Genomic DNA, 22,379 nt, shown 5'->3' with positions numbered 1-22,379 from the left:
AAACTTGGTTGCCTTACCCTCTTTGCATCTAACGCCAACATCCTCATCATGACCACAGTTATGGACCCCCCACCCAGGGAACTGGCATTGCAGCAGGTTTGTCTCTTTCCCGTCACAGGATAAATCATCCATCCAGATTTTGCCTTTGCCTTGCACAGAATCAACAACACAATGAAAAATAGTCATACTTTCATCATGATAATATCTGAAGCAAATATTGTTCATTGTTCAAAGAAAGTTTATCTGAGTTGCAAAGTTGCTTCTGAAATAACAGTGTCAGACATATATTTCTACAGGCAAGTCAAAGTCAAGCAGAGCTTCCTTACCGCTGCCAAATGATACCAGAGCTTCTCTTGCACCCGTGAAATTTAATTGTTGACACATCACTTGGGCTTCGTTCATATCCCAGTTGTCATCGCACACAGTTCCCCAAACGCCATCATGAAAGATCTCCACACGACCCTCAGAGGGGTCTTGACCCCCAGTGAGCCTAATGTAACCTTCCTCATTAGCTAAAGAGGTGTGAAAAAATCAAATGTAATGTCATAACCACATTTAGGCATCTGTGCACAGGTATTGTGAAGTTTACATAGTCTCATGCCATGAGCTCACGTTTTATGTGTTGAAAAGAGAAATTGCGTGTTTTGAGTTCAACTTCTTGTCAAAACTTGGTTGCCTTACCATCTTCACATCTAACGCCAACATCCTCACCATGACCACAGTTATTGACCCCCCACCCAGGGAACTCGCATTGCATCAGGTTTGTCTCTGTCCCATTACAGGATAAATCATCCATCCAGATGTTACCTTCCCCTAACACAAAATCAACCACACAATGAAAAATAGTCACACTTTCATCATAATATCTGTAGCAAATATTGTTCATTGTTCAAAGAAAGTTTATCTGAGTTGCAAAGTTACTTTTGAAATAGCGGTGTCAGACATATATTTCCACACTGTCACAGTCAAGCAGAGCTTCCTTACCGCTGCCAAATGATACCAGAACTTCTTTTGCACCCGGGAAACTTAACTGTCGACACACCACTTGGGTTTCGTTCATATCCCAGTCATCATCGCACACAGTCCCCCAAACGCCATCATGAAAGATCTCCACTCGGCCCTCAGAGGAGTCTTGACCCCCAGTGAGCCTAATATAACCTTCCTCATAAGCTAAAGAGGTGTGAAAAATCAAATGTAATGTCATAACCACATTTAGGCATCTGTGTACAGGTATTGTAAAGTTTCTTAAGTCTCATCCATGAGCTCATGTTTTGCATTATATTAAGGCTACAGTACAATTATTTTTTATTGCAAGTTATGTGTTTGTCAGCCCTTGAAATTAAATAATGTCAGATTACTTTGTACAAGCTGACAGTTAATAGATCCAAATTTGTCCATTTAGGAATTGCAAAATTTGCTATATGTAATAGATGTGATGAAAAAATAGTTTTTTATTTTTCAATATTCTCTTCATTGCCATTGAGAATATTGTTAAACACACAAGAATATAAGCCAGTAAGCATTTATATTTCGAAATAAGAATAACGTCTGTCTCATACATGTACATGGAAGATATTGGCCTAAAGATACAAAGGATTGAAATAGCTGGAAAGTTTTTTCTGGAGGATATTGCTTTTTTGTTCACTGTTAAATTAAGCTGTGGAGGCTTTTACAAGATAAAAACAGTTTTACTCACCAGAAGACAGGCTGACGAAAAGAATGCAGAATAGTAAGAAAGTATTTTCTTTCATTTTGATTGCATTATACTGGGAAAAAGATGGAAACAGGGAACATCACTAAGTTTCTGTATTCAGAAATGTTTTCTTATTCTATGATCAGCACATTTTTTTGAATAGTGACCATCCACTCCTGTCTACAGACAGAGGAGCTAAGTTTGGTTTCCTGTCACTTTTATTTTATAGCTGCTTTTAGGATCAAAGTACATTTTAGAAACCCAGACATAACATCACCATGAGAGCGACAAGCAAGTTTCTTTTCAAATGACATACTGTAGGTATATTTTATCTTGCATATAACCCAATGTACACTAACACATGCAAAATGTGCAATTTTGCAGAACATCTTTGGTGTGACTGAAATTATGTACGATAATGACAAATGATCCTTCCTTTGTCCTCATGTTTTTCTCTAAACATTTTTTCCCTCATATAATGTGCAATGCTATCAGTATCCATACATTTTTCTGGTTAAAAGAGGAATAAACTTACCAGAACTCAAAATGAAGTGAACTGAAGAAAGGGATCTGTGAAGAAATAAATTGGAGATATGGTTGCACAATTTCACAAAGGGTGTCCAGTTATTTTCCAGGAATCGCCACTCCCTCTAAAGGGGAGTTTCTCAGAACATCTTATTCCTACAATAGCCATTGGTGTAAAATTTAGAGTAATTACAACATATGCAAATTATATGTACTGTTTGTCCAACAAGTAAATTGAAAAGACGGTCAAATGTGAAATTTTGTTGTGGTGCCATCACATTATGTGAACAAATAAATACCTTGGGAAGCTAAAATAGAACAAAAATAGTCTTATTAGACTTTTTAGAAGAAAAGGAGCTCATGTACCGGGAAGCTGCCTGCAGAGGGCAGCGACCCTCCAGCAGTGAGTTGGTTCCTTTCATACCCACCTGGTGGTAATACATGTCGGTATGTACATGCCTGTATTCAAACAACAGAAAGTTACAGATAATATAATTTCAGTGAAAATGTCTGTAGAGATGTCAGGTAAATGTACAGTTCAGCAGTGGAAGAAAAGTAGTGGACCTACTTCTCCAAAATTTTGAGGTACTTTACTTGAGTATTTCCATCGATAATATTTACTCTTCTACCCCACAACATTTCAGGGGTAACTTAATTTGACATTTCTGTCAAACATTTACTTTTCAGACTAAGATTTTTCATAGCTTTTTAAATATGATCCATAGTTACAGATGAAAGATTGAGCATGTTCAGAATAATACAATTATAATTAAAATGTTCTGTTGGGATCTATTATACTGGTAAGCACACAACCTTGCTGGAGAAGATTGTCATGATTCATTGGACATAGTTAATGCTTCATTTTACAGGTCTGTAATATCCTAAAAGTGACCTTAATTTCACAGGAAGTTCCCTGTAAAGAACTATGTAATTTGGAACTAATGATAGGTTAGTGAAAAAGGGAATTTCCTTGAAAGAAAGTTCTGTTTAAACCCATGTAAATATCCATTATTAATTCAATTATTCATTTATTATTGGTAACTTTATTCTTCATAAATGTTAAATCGTATATTTGCCTGTAGAAAGATTTTACATTTTTCTATGTTCAGATGACCTGCTGTGCAACAACTAAAAGACTTTCTGGGTTACAGTACCAATTAACTGAAATAATTGAACCAACTGAACACAGTCTAATTTTCACTTTAATGAGTAGGCTACCAAATTACTTAATTCTTTCCAAGCAACCTCCTAGAAACTTTTAGATAATTATAGACCTGTAAAATAAAGTATTAACAACATATATAAGTGGAGGATCCGGTTTAACTCGGTGTAAGTCACCATGAGGTCATTGGCTCACTCATATCAACTTAAGCTCTCTCCCAGTGAGGTTTGTTATTGTGGACTACAATCCTGGTGTGGAAGGACTGCCTCCCCATCAGCACCTTCAGGAGAGTATGTCATCACACAGGCCACTGGTCGGTTTTTATTATTGCCTTTATTTAAACTTCATCATTGAGGGCTTGCCCTTATTTACAATGATGTAACAGTTTAAAATGACTTGAAAAGATAGAAAGTAATAAAAGATACAAGATAAAAGAAAATCAGTTAAAACAAGTATACAAGTGCAGTTAATTAAAGATACAATATACAAAAACCAAATCAACTAAAACAGGTACAAACAAAGCTGAGTGGTTTGTGATCATAAATTTAAATTGACCAAAGGTGACTTAAGAGTAGACTTGTCTTGTATAGTTGTTTTTTGGAACAAATTCTCTCTCATGACCATCGAGAACCATCAAAAATTTAACTTATAATCACTAATTCACTTCCAATCAGCATGGAAGTGAAGAAACGGAAAGTGCCTGATAAAATCAATATATCAACTTACATAAAATATATCTTATTGAGGTGATAGTATGAAGATCAGATAATATGTTTTTCATTATTCATCCTCCTATATTATCTCTTTCCCAGAGAGGAAACTAATCTGTGGCGTACTGAGGACGTACCACCACTTGGTAGGAGAACTGGTTTGAGTGGCATGGATAGACACGTTCTTCGCTGCTCGGAACAAATGCGAGATTCTCATCATTAAATTCCTCAACATGAAAAACATACCGCCCATCACACATTACAACAAGCCTATTGCTGTAACCAATACGTTGCCCCATGTGACTGGGTAAATCGTTGTTCTTTTCTTGAATCCTCAAACTAACGGCTGGAAAAGAAGAGCAAGAGACATTTGAGCAGTCTTTAATACTAATAAATACTTTTGTTTTCCAACGCATGCTGTTAAAAGCAAAATAGGCGCTGTTATGAACAGGTGTTTGGAAATCAAATGTCAGGCTATTGATGCGCTGCCCATGAAGAAGATAGAACCCCAAATCCTTGTAAGTTTTGACACTTCGGGAGCTGAAGGTAAAGCTCCATGGTCTGCCAGTGTAAATCCTGGATGTGTAGACATTTTGTTCATCCTTCAGATTGTTGAGCAGTGCCTTGAAGGGCAGGGCATTGAACTGAAACGCCTGCAGCTTGCTGCCATAGTACTGTGAGCCATCAAGTGTGTTTAAGTCCTCAGCTGGTATCATTGGAAAACGGATGAGCTTGAAAAGGATCTCAGGAATGGTTGTGTCTCCTTGGGCTGCTGCCCATCTCTCCAGTCCATGCAGGATGACTTTTTCATTATGTACTACAAGGTCTGAGCGAGACAGAAGAGCTTTGACCAGGCCAAATGGAAGATCTGTCCAGGCTGGAGAGCGGATCAGTGCCTCACAGTTCCAAGCCAGGTAGCGAAGACAGACTTCCTGCAGTGACTCATCACCTGTACGGACCGCATACTCATAGAAAGACTTTTGATGGTGGAAATTGACATCTTCTGTGACAAAAAATCTGAAAAGATTTGCTGCTTCATTCTGAATTTCTTTCAGATCCCAGTCCATTGCCATCCTGAGAATGCAGAGGGTGGAGGCTAGTGTGATCTTTCTTGTGTAGAAGTATCTGAAACGCAAACAAACTCAGCTATTACTAACACAACAACAATCTGTCAAACGTTTTCCTATAATTTTGGAATTAGACACCAAATTCAACTTAATTTTGCAAAGCCAGTTAACACCCTGAAAGTGAAAATCAGCTATGAGTGTTAAAGGTTTACCTGACAAATATGTAGTAAAAGGTCATCAGACAAGTAAAAGATATTACAGAAGTCATCAGTAACTATTACTGATGAAAGGAGGCCAATGAGAGAGCTAGTGGTAGTTTGAACTTTTACCTGACAAAGTTGTTGGCATGTTTACTGCAGTCAGAGGTGACATCAATGCTGAGGCTGCTGAAATCCGACTGTGAGGTTTTGAGGAATGAGTTCAGAGAGAGGATGACCCTGTGAGCACAGATTGTTTCAACAATGTTGTTGTCCACAACCACTGTGATGTTCAAGTCACAGTCACGTCCACTGTCAAACAGTTCCCCCAGCTGATGAGAGAGGCTTGTGTTGTGGTCCAAAGAGACCTCATGGCTGAAATCCTCATCCATAGGTTCTGGCCCTGATAGAGATCAATATCAAGTGGTTTGGTTTCAGTGTGTTGGGAAGCAAAATTGCATTTTTTGAGTTCAACTTCTTTTCAAAACTTGGTTGCCTTACCCTCTTTGCATCTAATGCCAACATCCTCATCATGACCACAGTCATGGACCCCCCACCCAGGGAACTGGCATTGCAGCAGGTTTGTCTCTTTCCCGTCACAGGATAAATCATCCATCCAGATGTTGCCTTTGCCTAGCACAGAATCAACAACACAATGAAAAACAGTCACACTTTCATCATGATAATATCTGAAGCAAATATTGTTCATTGTTCAAAGAAAGTTTATCTGAGTTGCAAAGTTGCTTCTGAAATAACAGTGTCAGACATATATTTCTACAGGCAAGTCACAGTCAAGCAGAGCTTCCTTACCGCTGCCAAATGATACCAGAGCTTCTCTTGCACCCGTGAAATTTAATTGTTGACACACCACTTGGGCTTCGTTCATATCCCAGTTGTCATCGCACACAGTTCCCCAAACGCCATCATGAAAGATCTCCACACGGCCCTCAGAGGGGTCTTGACCCCCAGTGAGCCTAATGTAACCTTCCTCATTAGCTAAAGAGGTGTGACAAAATCAAATGTAATGTCATAACCACATTTAGGCATCTGTGCACAGGTATTGTAAAGTTTACATAGTCTCATGCCATGAGCTCATGTTTTATGTGTTGAAAAGAGAAATTGCGTGTTTTGAGTTCAACTTCATGTCAAAACTTGGTTGCCTTACCATCTTCACATCTAACGCCAACATCCTCACCATGATTACAGTTAGTGACCCCCCACCCAGGGAACTCGCATTGCATCAGGTTTGTCTCTGTCCCATTACAGGATAAATCATCCATCCAGATGTTACCTTCCCCTAACACAAAATCAACCACACAATGAAAAATAGTCACACTTTCATCATAATATCTGTAGCAAATATTGTTCATTGTTCAAAGAAAGTTTATCTGAGTTGCAAAGTTGCTTTTGAAATAACAGTGTCAGACTATATTTCCACACTGTCACAGTCAAGCAGAGCTTCCTTACCGCTGCCAAATGATACCAGAACTTCTTTTGCACCCGCGAAACTTAACTGTCGACACACCACTTGGGCTTCGTTCATATCCCAGTCATCATCGCACACAGTCCCCCAAACGCCATCATGAAAGATCTCCACACGGCCTTCAGAGAAGTCTTGACCTCCAGTGAGCCTAATGTAACCTTCCTCATAAGCTAAAGAGGTGTGAAAAATCAAATGTAATGTCATAACCACATTTAGGCATCTGTGTACAGGTATTGTAAAGTTTCTTTAGTCTCATGCCATGAGCTCATGTTTTGCATTATATTAAGGCTACAGTACAATTATTTTTTATTGCAAGTTATGTGTTTGTCAGCCCTTGAAATTAAATAATGTCAGATTACTTTGTACAAGCTGACAGTTAATAGATCCAAATTTGTCCATTTAGGAACTGCAAAATTTGCTATATGTAATAGATGTGATGAAAAAATAGTTTTTTATTTTTCAATATTCTCTTTATTGCCATTGAGAATATTGTTAAACACACAAGAATATAAGCCAGTAAGCATTTATATTTCGAAATAAGAATAACGTCTGTGTCATACATGTACATGGAAGATATTGGCCTAAAGATACAAAGGATTAAAATAGCTGGAAAGTTTTTTGGGGGGGGATATTGCTTTTTTGTTCATTGTTAAATTAAGCTGTGGAGGCTTTTACAAGATAAGAACAGTTTTACTCACCAGAAGACAGGCTGACGAAAAGAATGCAGAATAGTAAGAAAGTATTTTCTTTCATTTTGATTGCATTACACTGGGAAAAAGATGGAAACAGGGAACATCACTAAGTTTCTGTATTCAGAAATGTTTTCTTATTCTATGATCAGCACATTTTTTTGAATAGTGACCATCCACTCCTGTCTACAGACAGAGGAGCTAAGTTTGGTTTCCTGTCACTTTTATTTTATAGCTGCTTTTAGGATCAAAATAAATTTTAGAAACCCAGACATAACATCACCATGAGAGCGACAAGCAAGTTTCTTTTCAAATGACATATACTGTAGGTGTATTTTCTTGCATATAACCCAATGTACACAAACACATGCAAAATGTGCAATTTTGCAGAACATCTTTGGTGTGACTGAAATTATGTACGATAATGACAAATGATCCTTCCTTTGTCCTCATGTTTTTCTCTAAACATTTTTTCTCTCATATAATGTGCAATGCCATCAGTATCCATACATTTTTCTGGTTAAAAGAGGAATAAACTTACCAGAACTCAAAATGAAGTGAACTGAAGAAAGGGATCTGTGAAGAAATAAATTGGAGATATCTGTGCATTATTTCACAAAGGGTGTCCAGTTATTTTCCAGGAATCGCCACTCCCTCTAAAGGGGAGTTTCTCAGAACATCTTGTTCCTACAATAGCCATTGGTGTAAAATTTAGAGTAATTACAACATATGCAATATATATGTACTGTTTGTCCAACAAGTAAATTGAAAAGACGGTCAAATGTGAAATTTTGTTGTGGTGCCATCACATTATGTGAACAAATAAATACCTTGGGAAGTTAAAATAGAACAAAAATAGTCTTATTAGACTTTTTAGAAGAAAAGGAGCTCATGTACCGGGAAGCTGCCTGCAGAGGGCAGCAACCCTCCAGCAGTGAGTTGGTTCCTTTCATACCCACCTGGTGGTAATACATGTCAGTATGTACATGCCTGTATTCAAACAACAGAAAGTTACAGATAATATAATTTCAGTGAAAATGTCTGTAGAGATGTCAGGTAAATGTACAGTTCAGCAGTGGAAGAAAAGTAGTGGACCTACTTTTGAGGTACTTTACTTGAGTATTTCCATCGATAATATTTACTCTTCTACCCCACAACATTTCAGGGGTAACTTAATTTGACATTTCTGTCAAACATTTACTTTTCAGACTAAGATTTTTCATAGCTTTTAAATATGATCCATAGTTACAGATGAAAGATTGAGCATGTTCAGAATAATACAATTATAATTAAAATGTTCTGTTGGGATCTATTATACTGGTAAGCACACAACCTTGCTGGAGAAGATTGTCATGATTCATTGGACATAGTTAATGCTTCATTTTACAGGTCTGTAATATCCTAAAAGTGACCTTAATTTCACAGGAAGTTCCCTGTAAAGAACTATGTAATTTGGAACTAATTATAAGTTAGTGAAAAAGGGAATTTCCTTGAAAGAAAGTTCTGTTTAAACCCATGTAAATATCCATTATTAATTAAATTATTCATTTATTATTGGTAACTTTATTCTTCATAAATGTTAAATCGTATATTTGCCTGTAGAAAGATTTTACATTTTTCTATGTTCAGATGACCTGCTGTGCAACAACTAAAAGACTTTCTGGGTTACAATACCAATTAACTGAAATAATTGAACCAACTGAACACAGTCTAATTTTCACTTTAAAGAGTAGGCTACCAAATTACTTAATTCTTTCCAAGCAACCTCCTAGAAACTTTTAGATAATTATAGACCTGTAAAATAAAGTATTAATAACATATATAAGTGGAGGATCCGGTTTTAACTTGGTTTAAGTCACCATGAGGTCATTGGCTCACTCATATCAACTTAAGCTCTCTCCCAGTGAGGTTTGTTATTGTGGACTACAATCTTGGTATGGAAGGACTGCCTCCCCATCAGCACCTTCAGGAGAGTATGTCATCACACAGGCCACTGGTCGGTTTTTATTATTGCCTTTATTTAAACTTGAAAAATCATTGAGGGCTCGCCCTTATTTACAATGATGTAACAGTTTAAAATGACTTGAAAAGATAGAAAGTAATAAAAGATACAAGATAAAAGAAAATCAGTTAAAACAAGTATACAAGTGCAGTTAATTAAAGATACAATATACAAAAACCAAATCAACTAAAACAGGTACAAACAAAGCTGAGTGGTTTGTGATCATAGATTTAACTTGACCAAAGGTGACTTAAGAGTAGACTTGTCTTGTATAGTTGTTTTTTGGAACAAATTCTCTCTCATGACCATCGAGAACCATCAAAAATTTAACTTATAATCACTAATTCACTTCCAATCAGCATGGAAGTGAAGAAACGGAAAGTGCCTGATAAAATCAATATATCAACTTACATAAAATATATCTTATTGAGGTGATAGTATGAAGATCAGATAATATGTTTTTAATTATTCATCCGGCTATATTATCTCTTTCCCAGAGAGGAAACTAATCTGTGGTGTACTGAGGACGTACCACCACTTGGTAGGAGAACTGGTTTGAGTGGCATGGATAGACACGTTCTTCGCTGCTCGGAACAAATGCGAGATTCTCATCATTAAATTCCTCAACATGAAAAACATACCGTCCGTCACACATTACAACAAGCCTATTGCTGTAACCAATACATTGCTTCACGTGACTGTTTAAATCATTGTTCTCTTCTTGAATCCTCAAACTAACGGCTGGAAAAGAAGAGCAAGACACACTTTCATTTGAGCAGTCTTTATCACTAATAATTACTTTTGTTTTCCAACGCATGCTGTTAAAAGCAAAATAGGCGCTGTTATGAACAGGTGTTTGGAAATCAGATGTCAGGCTATTGATGTGCTGCCCATGAAGACGGTAGTACCCCAAATCCTTATATTTTTTGACGCTTTGGGAGCCGAAGGTAAAGCTCCATGGTCTGCCAGTGTAAATCCTGGATGTGTAGACATGTTGTTCTTCCTTCAGGTCATTAAGCAGTATCATGAAGGGCAGGGCATTGAACTGAAACCCCTGCAGCTTGCTGCCATAGTACTGTGAGCCATCAAGTATGTATAAGTCCTCAGCTGGTATCATTGGAAAACGGATGAGCTTGAAAAGGATCTCAGGAATGGTTGTGTCTCCTTGGGCTGCTGCCCATGTCTCAAGTGCTCTCAGGATGACTGTTTCATTACGTACTACAAGGTCTGAGCGAGACAGCAGAGCTTTGACCAGGCCAAATGGAAGATCTGTCCAGGCTGGAGAGCGGATCAGTGCCTCACAGTTCCAAGCCAGGTAGCGAAGACAGACTTCCTGCAGTGACTCATCACCTGTATGGACCGCATACTCATAGAAAGACTTTTGATGGTGGAAATTGACATCTTCTGTGACAAAAAATCTGAAAAGATTTGCTGCTTCATTCTGAATTTCTTTCAGATCCCAGTCCATTGCCATCCTGAGGATGCAGTGTGCAGAGGCTAGTGTGATATTTCTTGTGTAGAAGTATCTGAAATGCAAACAAACTCAGCTATTACTAACACAACAACAATCTGTCAAATGTTTTCCTATAATTTTGGAATTAGACACCAAATTCAACTTAATTTTGCAAAGCCAGTTAACACCCTGAGAGTGAAAATCAGCTATGAGTGTTAAAGGTTTACCTGACAAATATGTAGTAAAAGGTCATCAGACAAGTAAAAGATATAACAGAAGTCATCAGTAACTATTACTGATGAAAGGAGGCCAATGAGAGAGCTAGTGGTAGTTTGAACTTTTACCTGACAAAGTTGTTGGCATGTTTACTGCAGTCAGAGGTGACATCAATGCTGAGGCTGCTGAAATCCGACTGTGAGGTTTTGAGGAATGAGTTCAGAGAGAGGATGACCCTGTGAGCACAGATTGTTTCAACAATGTTGTTGTCCACAACCACTGTGATGTTCAAGTCACAGTCACGTCCACTGTCAAACAGTTCCCCCAGCTGATGAGAGAGGCTTGGGTTGTGGTCCAAAGAGAACTCATGGCTGAAATCCTCATCAGTAGGTTCTGGCCCTGATAGAGATCAATACGGAATGGTTTTATGTGTTGAGAAGAAAATTGCGTTTTTTGAGTTCAACTTCTTTTCAAAACTTGGTTGCCTTACCCTCTTCGCATTTAACGCCAACATCCTCACCATGACCACAGTTATGGACCCCCCACCCAGAGAACTGGCATTGCAGCAGGTTTGTCTCTGTCCCATCACAGGATAAATCATCCATCCAGATGTTGCCTTTGCCTTGCACAGAATCAACCACACAATGAAAAATAGTCACTTTCATCATGATAATATTTGTAGCAAATATTGTTCATTGTTCAAATAATGTTTATTTGAATTGCAAAGTTGCTATTGCAATAGCAGTGTCAGATGTAAATTTCCACACTGTCACAGTCAAACAGAGCTTACTTACCACTGCCAAATGACACCAGAGCTTCTTTTGCGCCCTCGTAACGGAGCTGTCGACACACCAATCGCGCTTCGTTCATATCCCAGTTGTCATCGCATACAGTCCCCCAAACACCATCATGAAAAATCTCCACACGGCCCTCAGAGGGGTTTTGTCCCCCAACCAGCCGAATGTAATCATCAGCATCATTAGCTAAAGAGGTGTGACAAAATCAAATGTCATGTCATAACCACATTGAGGCATCTGTGTACAATCATTGTAAAGTTTTTATCATCTCACACCATGAGTTCATGTTTTGCTTTATTACAGTAACATTCAACATGTTATGACAAGTCAGCCCTCTGGAGCTATGTATTGCCTTCACTTACATTATACAAAATAAGACCATATTACTTTCTGATAGTTAATAGATTCAAAATTGTCCAGTTAGGAACTGTAAAATTTGCTATATGTAATAGATGTGATTAAAAAGTAGTCCCACCTTTATTGCCATTGAGAATATTGTTAAGCACACAAGAATATAAGCCAGTAAGCATTTATATTCATAAATAAGAATAACCTCTTCCTCATGCGTGTTGGTCGAAGATAAAGACATTAACCTTAATCCTACCGACTTGTACCTGGGATAAAAGCTAGCCAGTAGTCCTTATATGTTAAATATATGTTGGTAGGATGAAGGTTAAAATAGCTGGGAAAATCTGAGGGAAAATTGCCCTCTGTTCACTGTTAAATTAAGCTGTGCTTAAATAGGCTTTCACAAGATAAGATCAGTTTACTCACCTGCAGACAAGCTGACAAATAGGATGCAGAGTAATAAGGAAGCATTTTCTTTCATTTTTATTGCAATGCACTGGCAAAAAAAAACAGAAAACAGGGAACATCACTAAGTTTCTGTATTCAGAAATGTTTTCTTATTTTATGATCATCACATTTTTTGAATAATGACCATTCACTGCTGTCTACAGACATAGAGGAGCTAAGTTTGGTTTCCTGTCACTTTAATTTTATAGCTGCTTTTAGGATCAAAATAAATTTCAGAAACCCTGACATAACATCACCATGAGAGCGACAAGCAAGTTTTTTTTCAAATGACATATACTGTAGGTATATTTTCTTGCATATAACCCAATGTACACAAACACATGCAAAATGTACAATTTTGCTGAATATCTATGGTTTGACTGAAATTATATACGATAATGACAAATTGTCCTTCATTCACATAGTTTCTTACACACACATTTTTTGAATAGTGACCATTTACTGCTGTCTACAGACATAGCACAGCCGAGTTTGGTTTCCTGTCACTTTCAATTTTTAGCTGATTTTGGATCAAAATAAAAGTCAGAAACCCAGTTTCTTTTCAAATGAATATAGGCTATTGTATGTATGTTTTCTTGTGTTCAAACCAAACGCGAAGCGAATTTTTCGCGCGTTGAGATTACATATAAAGTCAATGTAAAGACGCGCCCCGCGTGAATAGACCCGAATGGCGCGAATACGCGAAATTCGCGTATCCGCACGAGTTGAAAATCTTGAACTTCAGCGAAAATTTCGCGCGTATCATAGGGCTGGACCGGGGGATTCGGTCGCGGCTTGCCACTTGGGAACACGTTGGTGGTGCTGCTGCTGATTTCTGGAGGAATAAACACACACCGGACCACCACGCGAGTCACACCGGATTCCGGAGCCGTTTACCGGCGGGAGGAGTTTATTTTTTTAAACTTTTAAACTGATTTATCTTCACTTTCGCATCTCAACTTAACCGGAGCTAACACCAGAGTCACACATCCCCCTCGGCTGCTGTCATCAATAACAACCTAAATGCTGGTGACTTTACATAATTTTAAATTTAAACTAGTAGATATCTATGTGTTTAAACGTGTCGCTGCCGTATTTATGCCTTTAGATTATGTCATTTTGTGTGGATGGGGCAGCTACAATGTTGATAAAGCACAGCTCTGATCGATCCGAACTCCATACAGAAAATGATTATTTTAAAAGTTGTTTGCTTGTCGTCTTGTGGACAGACCTGACAAAGGATGATTCAGACTTTTTACAAATCGGCATCATGTTGTAGTAATTGCGGCATCCTTTTGATTCGTTTATTGCAATTAAATCATAGCAAAATCTATGTTTATTTTGGGTTCATACCGCTTTAAGGTATGTAGTTGTCGTCTGGGAAGTGTAGTAAATAAACGGATTTTTGGGGGGAGTTTTATGTGACAGGTTAATGCAGTTTATCACAGCAAAACGAACAGAGAAGAGTTGATGTATTTGATGTATTCCTCAGTGTTTACAGATTAGTGTCGGTATGAATGTTGGTAGCAGGAGGACTGAGCTGGCAGGCAGGCTGAGCTTCAGTAACATCACCGGCTGGCTCCCATTGTCCAGGGGCCTGTTTCAGAAAGCGAGTTTAGTGAAAACTCTGAGTTTGTTCACCCTGAGTTGAGGGACACTCTGGGTTTTCAGTTTCAGAAAGAGAGCTAACTTAAACTTTGGGCTAGTTACCACAGTAACTGACTCTGTGAAGCTAACCTACTCGCTGGCAGGTTTTCCTCAACAAACCCTGAGTTTCTCTCTGTCTCCTCCCTCCTCCAGAGCCAGACACTCTGTTTCATTTCCTCATTCATTCAGTCCGTATCAAAGCGCATTCATTAGCGGAGGTTTACTATCTGTCGGAATCTAAATTCTGGTTGATTATTAGTTTAGTTACTCAAGGACTTTCTAAAGTTGTCGCTTTTATGCGCATCAGTCATTTCTTTGAAGAGCGTTTTTTTCTCTCACATTCAGATATTACACAGAGTGAATTCATCCTCAGTTCAGAATAAAACCTCTGCATGTCCTTCTGTTATAATTCTGTGACTCTGTGCATAAGACAGCTGTTAGTTTGTTAGAGCAGCTCCTGTGCTGAAATGTTTATTGCAAATAATGTGTAATCTCAGTTTAAATTTAAACAATCGGTATGAAGCTTTAGACGTGGGAACAATGAATAATTATCTCTATCACTCATGATGTGACTGGTCGCACTGATGGGACATCATTCCTATAATATTGTAGATTATATGTTAATATGCTGAGTGATCAGGATCGTGGTGCAGCTGCAGAATGTAGTTTGAAAGTGAGATTTTTAAATAGGGGGCATAATCTTATCGTGTTTTAACAGGATTTCTGTGACAATGTTTAAATTTACTACATTTGTTGAAGTAGCTGAAATAAAGTCACTGAATGCTGTTGAGCTGAGATACAAATAGATGCCTAAAAATTTAAAATATTATGTATTTTAACCTCGACGCCTTTTCAAGGACAAATCACCAAACACATTATTACTGGATCAGACTGTGAGCTACAGTCATGTCTCTATGTCTTTGATCTATATATGTTTTAAATCTTTAACTATATTTTTCATCTTCAGTTGCCTCCTGTGTTTTGTCCGTCAGATTAAAACTGAACAAATATATTTAAAATGTAATGTAGCTTCAGCCTGATACACAGTCAGATTCCACTTTATCATCATTAAGGAAATGTAAGTCTGCTAAATGATGAATTAATGGGCAACACTGAATAAAACTTTATTGTGTTAACTTATTGACACTTTTCCTGTTTATCTTTTTTTAAAGATAAATGTGCAGCGTCCGCACACACATGCATTCATATTTCTACTAAATGGAGGCTCTGCCTTTTATTTACCTGTTGCCATGGTGACTCGTAGTATCGGGGCTCCATTGATGATGGGGGTTTTTTATTCATCACGCACACGCTTAACTCAGAGTGAACATACTCAGAGTTGATTGAACTGACTCAGATCAGCTGTTCTGAAACCGAAAACTCTGAGTTTCCCATCTCGGGGTTCATCAACTCAGAGTTCGGGGTTTAACTCAGAGTTTGTTGAACCTGCTTTCTGAAACAGACCCCAAGTGGGGACTAGTCGGTGCCTGCCATTGCTCATTGGCTGTTTGGGGCGAATAAGCACAAATGATCCCGCGGCCTGTTTTATTCGCGAATTACGCGAATAAAAACAAATGTTCCTGCGTCAAACTCGCGCGAGTAACGCGAGGCTAAAATTCGCTTTTTTTCGTTTGGTGTGAACACAACAAACACATGCACAATGTACAATTTTGCTGCACATCTGTGATGTGACTGAAATTATGTACAATAATGACAAATTGTCCTTCATTTGTTGCCAAGTTTTTCTCTTAACATTTTTTCTCTCATATAATGTGCAGTGCCATCAGTATCCATACGTTTTTCTGGTTAAAAGAGTAATAAACTTACCAGAAATTAAAATGAAGTGAACTGAAGAAAGGGATCTCAGAAGAAATAAAAGGGAGAAATCTGTGCACAATTTAACAGTGTATGCACTTATTTTCCAGGATTTGCCACACCCACTAAGGTTGTTTCCAAGAACGTTTTGTTCCCAAAAGGCAAAGTAAGGCCAGACCAGACAAAGCAAGTTTATTTGTTTAGCACATTTCAACAAGTCAATTCCAAGTGCTTCACATAGAACATAAAAGGCAAAACAGAATATAAAATATAATAAGACAGATAAAACAAGAGAATAAAAGTTACAATGCAGTGCAAGATATTAACCCTCAATTTTGGTTTAATTAAAAGCAGTGGCAAACAGAAAAGTCTTCAGCTGTGATTTAAAAGAGTTGCAGCAGACCTGCAGTTTTCTGGGAGTTTGTTCCAGATATGTGGAGCATAAAAACTAAACGCTGCTTCTCCATGTTTACTTTGGGGACAGAAAGCAGACCTGTCCCAGATGACCTGAGAGGTCCAGATGGTTCATAACGTAGCAGCAGATCAGAAATGTATTTTGGCCCTAAACCTTTCAGTGCTTTATAAACTAATAGTGATTTGATCCACTTTCTTAGTCTTAGTGAGGACTCGAGTAGCAGCGTTCTGAATCAGATGCAGCTGTCTGACCAATTTTTTTAGGGAGACCTGTGAAGACACCATTACAGTAGTCAGGTCTACTGAAAATAAATGCATGAACAAGTTTTTCTAAATCTGGCTGAAACATAAGTCCTTTAATTCTTGATATATTCTTTAGGTGATAGTAGGCTGACTTTGTAATTGTCTTAATGTGGCTGTTGAAATTCAGGTCTGAGTCCATGACTACACAACACAATAGCCATTATTTTTCAAATTTACAGTAATTACAACACATGCAATATTTATGTACTGTATGTCCAACAAGTAAATTGAAAAGAAGGTCAAATGTGAAATTTTGCTGTGGTGCCATTACATTATGTAAACAAATAAATACCTTGGGAAGTTAAAATAGGACAAAGATAGCCTTACTTGTTTATTACTATATCTATTACATTTTAGAAGAAACAGAGCTCATATACCGGGAAGCTGCCTGCAAGACACACCTCCCTACACACCACAATCCAGTTACAATCACTAATTCACTTCCTATCAGCATGAAGGTGAAGAAGTGGAAAGTCATCTGGAAATGTCCAGCTTTTTCTTAAGCCTGATCAATTCAATATGTCAACTTGGATAAAATAGAGTTTATAGAGGTGAGAGTATTATGAAGATCAGATATATGTTTTTCATTATTCATCCGGCTATATTATCTTTTTCCCAGAGAGGAAACTAATCTGTGGTGTACTGAGGACGTACCACCACTTGGTAGGAGAACTGGTTTGAGTGGCATGGATAGACACGTTCTTCGCTGCTCGGAACAAATATGAGATTCTCACCTTTAAATTCCTCAACATGAAACACATACCGCCCTTCACACATTACAACAAGCCTATTCCTGTAACTGATATGTCCCTCCATGTCACTGGGTAAATCATTGTTCTTTTCTTGAATCCTCAAACTAACGGCTGGCAAAGAAGGGCAAGAGACACTGTCACTTGAGCAGTCCTCATCTCTGATAAATACTCTTGATTTCCAACGCATGCTGTGAAAAGAAAAATAGGCGCTGTTATGAACAGGTGTTTTGAAATCAGATGTCAGGCTATTGATGTGCTGGTTGTGAAGAGTGTAGAGCCCAGAATCCCTGTAAGCTCTGATGCCCTGAGTGCTAAAGGTAAAGCTCCATGGTCTGCCAGTGTAAATCCTGGATGTGTAGACATTTTGCTCTTCCCTCAGATTGTTGAGCAGTGCCTTGAAGGGCAAGGCATTGAACTGAAACGCCTGCAGCTTGCTGCCATAGTACTGTGAGCCATCAAGTGTGTTTAAGTCCTCAGCTGGTATCATTGGAAAACGGATGAGCTTGAAAAGGATCTCAGGAATGGTTGTGTTTCCTTGGGCTGCTGCCCATCTCTCCAGTCCATGCAGGATGACTTTTTCATTATGTACTACAAGGTCTGAGCGAGACAGAAGAGCTTTGACCAGACCAAATGGAAGATCTGTCCAGGCTGGAGAGCGGATCAGTGCCTCGCAGTTCCAAGCCAGGTAGCGAAGACAGACTTCCTGCAGTGACTCATCACCTGTATGGACCGCATACTCATAGAAAGACTTTTGATGGTGGAAATTGACATCCTCTGTGAGAAAAAATCTGAAAAGACCTATTGCTTCATTCTGAATTTCTCTCAGATCCCAGTCCATTGCCATCCTGAGAATGCAGTGGGCAGAGGCTAGTGTGATTTTAATCTTTCTTGTGTAGAAGTATCTGAAATGCAAACAAACTCAGCTATTACTAACACAACAACAATCTGTCAAATGTTTTCCTATCATTTTGGAATTAGACACCAAATTCAACTTAATTTTGCAAAGCCAGTTAACACCCTGAAAGTGAAAATCAACTATGAGTGTTAAAGGTTTACCTGACAAATATGTAGTAAAAGGTCATCAGACAAGTAAAAGATACAACAGAAGTCATCAGTTACTATTATTGATGAAAGGAGGCCAATGAGAGAGCTAGTGGTAGTTTGAACTTTTACCTGACAAAGTTGTTGGCATGTTTACTGCAGTCAGAGGTGACATCAATGCTGAGGCTGCTGAAATCCGACTGTGAGGTTTTGAGGAATGAGTTCAGAGAGAGGATGACCCTGTGAGCACAGATTGTTTCAACAATGTTGTTGTCCACAACCACTGTGATGTTCAAGTCACAGTCACGTCCACTGTCAAACAGTTCCCCCAGCTGATGAGAGAGGCTTGTGTTGTGGTCCAAAGAGAACTCATGGCTGAAATTGTCATTAAAAGGTCCTGGTCCTGATAGAGATCAATATTAAGTGGTTTGGTTTCAGTGTGTTGGGAAGAAAATTGCATTTTTTGAGTTCAACTTCTTGTCCAAACTTGGTTGCCTTACCCTCTATGCATTTAACGCCAACATCCTCACCATGACCACAGTTATGGACCCCCCACCCAGAGAACTGGCATTGCAGCAGGTTTGTCTCTGTCCCATTACAGGATAAATCATCCATCCAGATGTTGCCTTCCCCTAACACAGAATCAGCCACAAAATGAAAAATAGTCACTTTTTTCATGGTATCTGTAGCATACTTGTTTTGTGAGTTTATCTGAGTTGTATATCCAATCTCATTCAGGTGCCTCTGAAATAACAGTGTCAGACATATATTTCTACAGGCAAGTCAAAGTCAAGCAGAGCTTCCTTACCGCTGCCAAATGATACCAGACCTTCTCTTGCACCCGTGAAATTTAATTGTCGACACACCACTTGGGCTTCGTTCATATCCCAGTTGTCATCGCACACAGTTCCCCAAACGCCATCATGAAAGATCTCCACTCGGCCCTCAGAGGAGTCTTGACCCCCAGTGAGCCTAATGTAACCTTCCTCATTAGCTAAAGAGGTGTGAAAAAATCAAATGTAATGTCATAACCACATTTAGGCATCTGTGTACAGGTATTGTAAAGTTTTTTTAGTCACATGCCATGAGCTCATGTTTTATATGTTGGGAAGAGAAATTGCATTTTTGAGTTTAACTTCTTGTCCAAATTTGGTTGCCTTACCCTCTTCGCATCTAACGCCAACATCTTCACCATGATTACAGTCATGGACCCCCCACCCAGGGAACTGGCATTGCAGCAGGTTTGTCTCTGTCCCATCACAGGCTAAATTATCCATCAAGATGTTGCCTTCCCCTAACACAAAATCAACAACACAATGAAAAATAGTCAAACTTTCATCATGATAATATCTGAAGCAAATATTGTTCATTGTTCAAAGAAAGTTTATCTGAGTTGCAAAGTTGCTTCAGAAATAACAGTGTCAGACATATATTTCTACAGGCAAGTCACAGTCAAGCAGAGCTTCCTTACCGCTGCCAAATGATACCAGAGCTTCTCTTGCACCTGGGAAACGTAACTGTCGACACACCACTTGGGCTTCATTCATATCCCAGTTGTCATCGCACACAGTCCCCCAAACGCCATTATGAAAGATCTCCACACGGCCTTCAGAGGAGTCTTGACCCCCAGTGAGCCTAATGTAACCTTCCTCATTAGCTAAAGAGGTGTGAAAAAATCAGGGATGTTAAATAAAAAATGAAAACAACAATGGCTATCCTTTTGTCGATTCAATTGTGTTTCTACAGGCATTTCTATAGGCTTTGTAGCATATTCTACAAGCTTTTTGTTCTACAGGTTCTACAAGCACATCAGTGCTTGTTTCAGTAGGTTGTTTCGGAGTCATTAGGTTCTCTAAATGAATTATAGCAACAATACAACTGTGTTGACATTAAAAAGAAAATGTACTTTTGAATATGTATTAAGTATTTTTAAAGGCAAGTACTCCAGTACTTAACAACTTTCACTTGTATTGGAGTAATATTTGACCACAAGTATCTATACTTTGACTGAAGTAGTGGGGTTGTGTACTGGTCTCATGCCATGAGCTCATGTTTTGCCTTATATTTAGGCTACAGTAAAATTCATTTTTATTGTATGTGTTTGTCAGCTCTCTGAAATGAACAGATTAAAATAGCTGGAAAGACTTTTTGGGGAAAATTGCTTTTTTGTTCACCGTTAAATTAGGCTGTGGAGGCTTTTCTAGGATAAGAACAGTTTTACTCACCAGAAGACAGGCTGATGAAAAGAACGCAGAATAATGAGAAAGTATTTTCTTTCATTTTGATTGCATTACACTGGGAAAAAGAAGAAAACAAAGAACATCACTAAGTTTCTGTATTCAGAAATGTTTTCTTATTCTATGATCAGCACATTTTTTTGAATAGTGACCATTCACTCCTGTCTACAGACATAGAGGAGCTAAGTTTGGTTTCCTGTCACTTTTATTTTATAGCTGTTTTTAGGATCAAAATAAATTTCAGAAGCCCAGACATAACATCACCACGAGGGCGACAAGCAAGTTTCTTTTCAAATGACATATACTGTAGGTGTATTTTATCTTGCATATAACCCAATGTACACAAACACATGCAAAATGTACAATTTTGCTGAATATCTATGGTGTGACTGAAATTATGTACGATAAGGACAAATTGTCCTTCATTGTTCAAGTTTTTTTCTAAACTTTTTTTCCCTCTCAAATAATGTGCAATGCCATCAGTAACCATACATTTTTTCTGGTTAAAAAAGGAATAAACTTACCAAAACTCAAAATGAAGTGAACTGAAGAAAGGGATCTCATTGAAGAAGTAAACTAGAGAAATCTGTGCACAATTTAACACATTATATGCAGTTATTCTCCAGGATAGCCACACCCACTAAAGGGGCGTTTCCCAGAAAAATTGTTGACATCTGATGCCACATTTTGTTCCCACAATGGCCATTATCTTAAAATTTTCAGTGATTACAACACACACAATATTTATGTACTGTATGTCTGTGGTAGATTAAAGTTACTGCACATGCAGGTCCAATAAATTAGAGTTAAAACAAAAGGGATCATAGGTAGAAGTTGATGCTCATGTTCACCAGAACAAGAAAACGGAAACATGGACAGAGTGCAGTAAATCGAAAGAGGATCTGAGAAAGACTGAAAATGACCAACTGGCAAATTTCACAGGATGTTATTATTATGTAAAAACATATAACAGCTCTCTGTTAATAGACACAGTCGAGGAAGTTAAATATTTTGTGGAACAGATACTGACCTCCAGGATACCAGTTTGTGTTTTAGGCAACAACAATGAGGAAGTTCAAAGAAAAACTGAACAAATATTGTTAACACTTTATAATACAGCCCGCGTTTTACGGTGTAACTTCCCATCCCTTACAATGTAATTTCCCGGAACTTACTGTGTAACTTCCTCGTATGAATCCGTACATATAAAATACTTTCCAGTTCTTACTGGTACTTAAATGAAACGAGAAACAAGGGAGTAACAATTGGGGTTTTAAAGTGTAACTTCCCAACATTTACCATGTAACTTCCCGGAACTTATGGTGTAATTTTCTCTTATGATTCAGTATGTTACATGTGTATATGTGTACTAAAATCAAAT

General features: G+C 38.2%; 1 protein-coding gene across 1 annotated transcript in view; it reads right to left on the bottom strand.

Moving 5' to 3' along the window:
• Positions 1-21,575, bottom strand: part of LOC122989107 — a 29,049-nt gene extending 7,474 nt beyond the window's left edge. The window contains exons 1-27 of the mRNA XM_044361787.1: positions 21,523-21,575; positions 20,987-21,056; positions 20,233-20,418; positions 19,924-20,055; positions 19,570-19,755; positions 19,262-19,393; positions 18,894-19,164; positions 17,597-18,622; positions 13,491-13,617; positions 12,769-12,835; positions 11,992-12,180; positions 11,688-11,819; positions 11,326-11,596; positions 10,035-11,054; positions 7,536-7,546; positions 6,822-7,007; positions 6,520-6,651; positions 6,165-6,350; positions 5,856-5,987; positions 5,487-5,757; positions 4,623-5,215; positions 4,380-4,436; positions 4,217-4,279; positions 985-1,170; positions 682-813; positions 327-512; positions 18-149 (exon numbers count right to left, since the gene is read on the bottom strand). Of these exons, the coding sequence (XP_044217722.1) occupies positions 18-149; positions 327-512; positions 682-813; positions 985-1,170; positions 4,217-4,279; positions 4,380-4,436; positions 4,623-5,215; positions 5,487-5,757; positions 5,856-5,987; positions 6,165-6,350; positions 6,520-6,651; positions 6,822-7,007; positions 7,536-7,546; positions 10,035-11,054; positions 11,326-11,596; positions 11,688-11,819; positions 11,992-12,180; positions 12,769-12,835; positions 13,491-13,617; positions 17,597-18,622; positions 18,894-19,164; positions 19,262-19,393; positions 19,570-19,755; positions 19,924-20,055; positions 20,233-20,418; positions 20,987-21,041 (6,061 nt within the window). The 5' untranslated portion in view covers positions 21,042-21,056; positions 21,523-21,575. The remainder of the gene's footprint in view (positions 1-17; positions 150-326; positions 513-681; positions 814-984; positions 1,171-4,216; positions 4,280-4,379; positions 4,437-4,622; positions 5,216-5,486; positions 5,758-5,855; positions 5,988-6,164; positions 6,351-6,519; positions 6,652-6,821; positions 7,008-7,535; positions 7,547-10,034; positions 11,055-11,325; positions 11,597-11,687; positions 11,820-11,991; positions 12,181-12,768; positions 12,836-13,490; positions 13,618-17,596; positions 18,623-18,893; positions 19,165-19,261; positions 19,394-19,569; positions 19,756-19,923; positions 20,056-20,232; positions 20,419-20,986; positions 21,057-21,522) is intronic.
• Positions 21,576-22,379: the final 804 nt, after the last annotated feature.

The sequence above is a fragment of the Thunnus albacares genome, chromosome 9 (genome assembly GCF_914725855.1).
Source record: "Thunnus albacares chromosome 9, fThuAlb1.1, whole genome shotgun sequence".
Classification (NCBI taxonomy): domain Eukaryota; kingdom Metazoa; phylum Chordata; class Actinopteri; order Scombriformes; family Scombridae; genus Thunnus; species Thunnus albacares.
This window is presented reverse-complemented; position numbering and strand designations above follow the sequence as displayed.